This window comes from Aptenodytes forsteri, unplaced genomic scaffold, assembly GCF_000699145.1.
Source record: "Aptenodytes forsteri isolate BGI_AS27 unplaced genomic scaffold, ASM69914v1 Scaffold145, whole genome shotgun sequence".
Lineage (NCBI taxonomy): Eukaryota > Metazoa > Chordata > Aves > Sphenisciformes > Spheniscidae > Aptenodytes > Aptenodytes forsteri.
Genome location: NW_008795122.1, coordinates 4,061,586 through 4,068,417, shown reverse-complemented (window position 1 = coordinate 4,068,417; position 6,832 = coordinate 4,061,586). Strand labels below are relative to the sequence as shown.

The following is a 6,832-nucleotide window of genomic DNA, read 5'->3' as shown; positions in this document are numbered from 1 at the left end:
GGAGGAGGGTGGAAGGTGCCGGGGCCAGGTCCCGAGTGGCGCGCCGTTGGCGAGCGCTGGCGCAGCGCTCCCAGCCTGACGGGCAGCCCGGCTCCTGTCCGCAGGCCCCTCGCCTTGACCCTGCAGCGGTGTGGGGGGACAGCGAAATCAACGCACCGCTCTCCTACCTGAGCCGGGCTCGGCGCTGGCGATACCAACGAGCCTTCGGGGGACAGCGAAATCAACGCACCGCTCTCCTACCTGAGCCGGGCTCGGCGCTGGCGATACCCCAACGAGCCTAACAGGCCGCGGTGCAGCCGCCCCGGAAGATGGAAGAGAAAAGAAGTAAGCCTTCAAAAAAAAAATATGTTTTGAACAGTCATCAGGCAGATCTTGTGAGAAACTTTCATAGGAATTAACAATCTTCACTTAACCTCTTCTCCCAGGCAACCGAATGAAATTTCTGTGCCAGAATGAATGGAAATGTTTTTTCAGTTATAGCGTAGAAAAGACTAACTAGTTAACTTACAAGTAAGGTACGTTTTATGCTCTCTGTGTCATTAGTGGCAATAGTCGGTTTTGGTATCTTCAATGTGGTTGAAGAATGCTGCCTTACTTTTCCTTAGTGTTATTCCAGTGGAGAGATCTTGCTTTATCTTGCATCTGTTGTGAAACAGATTCAGTAAATTTTTTACCTAAAAAAGCCTTCATTTTTTCCTAAATAAATTAGTTTAGTTGCAGTACTGCTGTACTGACAGCATTAATTTAAAAAAAAAAAAAAGAGAGAAATGTGAGCTAATAGGAAGTGGGAAGTAGTAGGCTCAGCTGAATACACTGGAATGTATGGGTCATCTCATGACACCTTCATGCTTGAGGGATAATAACAAGTGACCATGTAAAAAAAATTTCCTCACACAGCTTGTTTCACGTGAGTGTTCTTCAGCTGGGTCTTGACAAGACGTGGGATGACTTTGAAAGTGGGATGACTATTTCACCACAACACTTTCTCACACAGTGCTCCCAGTGATAACCGCTGTAGTATTTTCTTGTATAAATTTTGAAAAACTAAGTAGCTACAACCATTTTAATTTCTCACCTAATCTCTTATTTACTTGTCCATTCTGTACCTCTTGCAGTGCCGTGCGACTGCTTGGAAGTGGAGAACCTTACCAGTTCAAAAGAGGAGAGGATTGAAGGTAGTATAATTTGGATTTATGGAGGCAAAGGGGAAGGCAGTATATATTTGGTACCACTTCTGGTGTGAAAATGCTAACAGAAAACAATAGTTTTGCCTTAAAGGAGACACGCACCCAAGTATTTTTTCCAGTAGCTGGCATAAGTAGCCCTGGCCTTGGCTTCTTGCTGTAGCATCATTCCCCTGCACAATGCTGAAAAAAGAGATATGTGGCCACAAGGATCCTATAGAGGGAAAAGAAAGTCTCTCCGGAGGTAATGGCCTCAGCCAGGTTTAGAACTATTGCCACTGGATGCCAGTCCACATCCTGAGTCATAAGCTGGTGAGATCATTTTGAATGATGACAAGGTAGATGCATCTTGTGTCTGTTCATTCCCTGTCCTCCTGGCTGGGGTTGACAATAGCAGCATTAACACTGGAGAGGAGGTTAGTGATGTGGACATCTGTCTTTTTTTAAATGAAAATTAATTAATTTAATTAATTAATTAATTAAAGAAGCAATCTTTGCTTCTCCATGCAAAACAAGTTTTTGCTGCTGGAGTTTCAGGGCACTCCAGGATGAGAATTGGGGAAGCATTTCCAAGGTGAGTGAGTGGTTTGAGTACTACACGTAGTAGTATATGTTTTATTTCCTTCTGGCCTACGCAGGATTATAACTGATGACCCAGAAATGAAAAACTATGTTCTGTCACTCATCCTCTGAAGTAATCTATCCACCAGTGCTATCCAGACTTAGTAAATGTATTGAAATATATGAAAACAGATAAGAAATAAGGACAGCAGTTTTAATCTGCAGTGGTGGAACTTCTTACTAGAATTTCTGCATGTGTGTTTTTAAACACAGATGTTAAATATACTTATTTCTCGGTATTTTAAATTTGTGATACTGTCATGCGCAGCAAAAGGGTGGGAATGGCCCAGGGCAGATGTTGTCTCTTGGAGCAGTAGTGTAGGTTTCCAAGAAGTGTTGTGGGCATTTTTTGTAACAGGACTTTGACCTTTCCACATTTTTTTAGAAGTTCTGTGAATATAAAAGCTCATGAAATGATGTTGAGAGTTAGTGCCAAATCAGTTGTTTTACAAGATAAAGTACTTTCAGCATTGCCTGTTGATATTAAATATTATGCTCTTAGCTGCTGGTGACATAATTAGTTGGTGTTGTGGTGACAAAAGATTGTTACTTTCTTCACGGCTATCATGACACTTTTGAGAGTAACCATAGACTCTGTACTGCCATAGCATTAATTAGTTTCTGGCATCTGGGGCAACAGAAGTCATTCTCTGCTAAGGGAAAATTAAGGAAATACTTTTTTACTAACCTTACAAGAACACAGTATTTCATGACTGCTAGGGCGGTGTCGCTATAGCACATTTGCCAACCAAGATTTACTGTCTGAAAGCGGAATGTAAACCTAGTAGGGTGACAGTGGACTCTACCTCTAGAAACGGAGTAGGAAAACAGATTTACTTATTCTTTTGTGCTTGATCGTTGAAGAGGAGAAACGTTAACCATGAGAGAGAGCATGTTCCCTTCTCTGGCATCATCTGCTGACACACTGAACCATGTTCCCTTTTCAGAGTCCTTGCCAAAGATGCACTGCTAATGTTTTAACAAGAGCTTTCATGAATGGGCTTAGTACCTCAAAGGTACATACACTTGGAAGAGAAGAGGTTCTGAACCAGTAGCTTAAAAAACATTTCTTTAAACAAAATGTTCTTTATAAATATTTCTAGTGGAGGAAGGAGGCACGATATAAGGTGTGTTTTAATTATTGCAACTGATATCACTTGGTGAACAAAATTTATCAAATTGCTTTTATCCAAAAATATTTTGAACATTTTTTCCCTAGAAAACATATAAAAAATATTGATGGGACAGGATAGTCAGCTTGTGTAGCTAAGGGAGGTTACAGCTATAAAAAAAAATTCCAAATGTCTTTTGTTTAATAATATGTTCAGTTCATTCGGTTGAAAATATTCTCCTGTGTCATTTCTATGAGTTTCAGTGGTGATTAATTTATAGTGGGACTAATTTGCTGGTGTTTGGAGAAAGGCTTCCACAGCACCCTTTGTAGACATGCTAGAAAAGTTACTTGAAGGCAGCATGATGGACCATCAGAAGCCACGCCAGTTCATCACTTGACTTCCGTTTCACTTTCGTGATTAGTTTAGGAATAGATTTCTGAAGATTAAAGCCTGCAAAAGAAGACAGCTGTCCTGGCTGGTTTTTCAGAAGTGCCTCCCAATCAAATGAGTGGGAGCCATTGAAAAGTCCACCAGGAGCTACTTGTGTTTTTAGACTTCTTGGGAGCCGTACAGACTTGTAAATGGAAATTTGCATTTCAGGTGATTTGAAGACATTTTGGACACAATTGGGAGGTAGAAGAGTGGACGTCATATTTGAGCAGGTGCAAAATGTGCTGCTGTTGCTAAAGCAAAAGATCAAGAATGGAACTGCCACAAACCAAGGTTTGAAATCCTTGTAATGGTTAAGCTGGGCTACAGGGGAGCTGTGGCCTGCTTTGTGTAGGGCTGTGTGATATCTGCCACAATTCAGATGCATCTGAATTTAAATAACTTAGTAGTTGGTGTTTTTAAGCGCTTTTACAAATATATCTGCTTTTTAAAAAAAGAGTAATCATTTCAGATACATTTTGCCATTTTCTCTTTTTGTCTGTATACTTTTTCAAACAACGTGTGGCTCTTAAGCACATGGAACTGAAATGTTTGTTCTTGAGAAGTAATGAAATATCTGCAGTGCCATGTGTTTTGTTTATCATCAGAAGTTTTAGCCTTTCAAGCTGATCTCAGTGAACTGAATGGTTTTGGGGTGGGATTATAATCATATAAGTATTATTTCATGTTGGAGACACCATTATAACTTGAAACATTAGTAGAAAAATGTGACAGCAATGCATTTAAGATCATTCCTGATTTTCATGGAAATAAGTTTCCTTAATCTACATCAAAATCAGAAGTCTGATAAGCCTGGAGCAGTACACAGGTTTCTTTTTACTGGTTTATTTAATTCAGAAAAATTACTTTTTTTATTGTCACCCATGTAAATGTAATTTATGGATCTTATTGCTTTTTTTGTGCAAGAAAACATACAGTAGTGTAAGATGCTCTTAAACTGGTATGCCACACACTCTGCATTGCACTGCTTGCTCTAAATTGGTGGCACAATTTTTTGTGTACTTGAGCTCCCACATCTTGATTTTTATGACAAAATATTACAGCAGTTGTCCTGGTTTTGGCTGGGACAGAGTTAACTTTCTTCCTAGTAACCGGCACAGTGCTGTGTTTTGGATTTAGCATGAGAACAGTTATGAGTGAGAGAGCGGCCATGTGGTCCTCAGTTGCTGGCTGAGGTTAAACCACAGCAGCAGTGCATAGGTAAAAGTTGAACTTGAATCCCCAGATGACACAATGAATCTGTGACATAGTTAGATTTGAATTTTTCTATGCTTTGTTCTGTAAAAAATTCAAACTAAAATATTAACGTGGATTTTGCTGACATTTGTCTGTCACCTTGGAATATTAATTGCATGGGGTAAGAGGTTGAGACAGAACTGGTCTCTCCTTTGTGTTCTTACTATCTGAAGGCCATTTCCACCAATTTAGGAGTAGCATTAATTTGGTCTGCCAAGATCCAGCCCTTCTTAGCTAGATGACGACTAGTCTGATGATGAAGTAAAGAGAGAAACTTACACTATATTGTGTTTACGTATATTACTGCCACTGGAGTGGCAGTGGAGTGGAAACATTCCAGCAGCTTTCCAAAAGCCAGAGGATGTTCAGTGCTGATTCACAACTACTAACATGAGCTGTAATTTTATTGTAATTCATAGATGTGTCTATTAAGGACTGTGGTGCAAAAGGTTTCTAATAGTATGAGTCTTGCAATGCTCTAGATTAGCATACTGAGGAAACTAATGTCTCTGGAGGACTTACACTTTGTTTTCCCTTTTAGTAGTCCCTATTATCATTGTCCCTATTATCATTACTTAAATTACACTTCATACCTGTTTTGTTTTGGTTTTTGCGTAGAATGCTGGCAGGCTTGGGTATTGGTGAATGAAGCTAATCTAGGTGATCTCTTAAACTTGAAAAATGGTATGTGCATCTCGATTGTATTTATTTGGTATGTGGATTGAATTTGTCTTGTTTTACTCACTAGGAGCTTATTTCCCTTCGCTGAAATCAATAAAATAGATCTGAGAAGCCTGTTAGCATTACAAGGGAAAAAACGTAATTGTTAGTGTCCTCAGGTACTAGACTGTGGACTCTCACCTGGGTTTGTACTTCTGTGGTTTGTGTGTACGTGTATATGGCTTGTACCAAGTGAAGAGAGTTTGAACTAGTAAGCCCTGATGAACCTGAGCTGGCTGCAAGCAGAGTCATCTTGTGCCTGGCTCCACTAGCTGTAATACCCTGGCACCATTTTACCTCAAATAATGAAGATAAATCTGTACGTGTGTTTCGTATGTGTGTTGTCTCGAAGCACTTTGAAAGCTACATGGAAGATTTTAATGTGCAAATCGCCTGATGGTCTGTGAAAAAGGGCATTTCTGCCTCAAGTTCATCAATGCACACCTAAGTTTTTCCCCTTTGGGGAAAGGGAAGGAGACGAGAGGGAGGGAGGGAGAGGAGGATCAGGAGAGAAAGTGTGAGAGTGTGTGTTGTGTGTCAGCTAGTCACTCACTTGCACACCTATATGCAAACACATGACTTTTGTATAAGTTATAAAAAGCAGCTTCTGTTTTTAGTAAGGCACTTGCTAGCATGCTCTTTGTTAGCTGTAGTTCATAGCAATGCATTATTTTTAATGTATTTTGGCAATTATCTCTTTAGTAACTAAAGTAAGTTCGATTATAAATTGAAATGTGGATTGCTGAAGTTTTTGCTTGCATTCAAATTTTTTCAGTAAGTGATGTGTTTGACGGAGATGGCAAACAGGAAACCAAACCCAAATTGGAGTGTCTTCTTACAGATGCGAACACTGCAAACTTTGTAGAAGGTTCTCACAGGTCAGTGTGTGTAATACTTTATTCCAGTTCCTTATTTGACATATTCTTTAGTGCATTTGAGAGAGATTTTAATCTCTCTCTTATATTTCTAAATTCAAAGTTTTAAACCCAGTTTTGAATCCTGACAGTTTTCAAAGTGAAAATATTTCTAACTTGACCTACATGCAAAACCTGAGGTTTTGAGTAGACTTGTCTAATTTACCACATGAGAACATAGAATCATAGAACAGTTTGGGTTGGGAGGGACCTCTAAAGGTCTCTAGTCCAAACCCCCCTGCCGTGGGCAGGGACATCTTCAACTAGATCAGGTTGCTCAGAGCCCCATCCTACCTGACCTTGAATGTTTCCAGGGATGGGGCATCCACCACCTCTCTGGGCAACCTGTGCCAGTGTTTCACCACCCTCAGCGTAAAAAATTGCTTCCTTATATCTAGCCTAAATCTACCCCCCTTTAGTTTAAAGCCATTCCCTCTTGTCCTGTCGCAACAAGCCCTGCTAAACAGTCTGCCGCCATCTTTTTTATAAGCCCCCTTTAAGTACTGATAGGCTGCAATAAGGTCTCCCCGAAGCCTTCTCTTCTCCAGGCTGAGCAACCCCAACTCTCTCAGCCTTTCTTCACAGGAGAGGT

The 6,832-nt window shown here is 40.2% G+C and overlaps 1 protein-coding gene across 1 annotated transcript in view; it reads left to right on the top strand.

The window, feature by feature from the left end:
• The first annotated feature begins 223 nt into the window (after window positions 1-223).
• The window catches only part of SETDB2 (SET domain bifurcated 2), a 51,423-nt gene continuing 44,814 nt past the window's right edge, over window positions 224-6,832 (top strand). Inside the window, exons 1-5 of the mRNA XM_009277147.2 lie at window positions 224-324; window positions 1,116-1,175; window positions 3,521-3,643; window positions 5,225-5,290; window positions 6,102-6,204. Of these exons, the coding sequence (XP_009275422.2) occupies window positions 309-324; window positions 1,116-1,175; window positions 3,521-3,643; window positions 5,225-5,290; window positions 6,102-6,204 (368 nt within the window). The 5' untranslated portion in view covers window positions 224-308. The remainder of the gene's footprint in view (window positions 325-1,115; window positions 1,176-3,520; window positions 3,644-5,224; window positions 5,291-6,101; window positions 6,205-6,832) is intronic.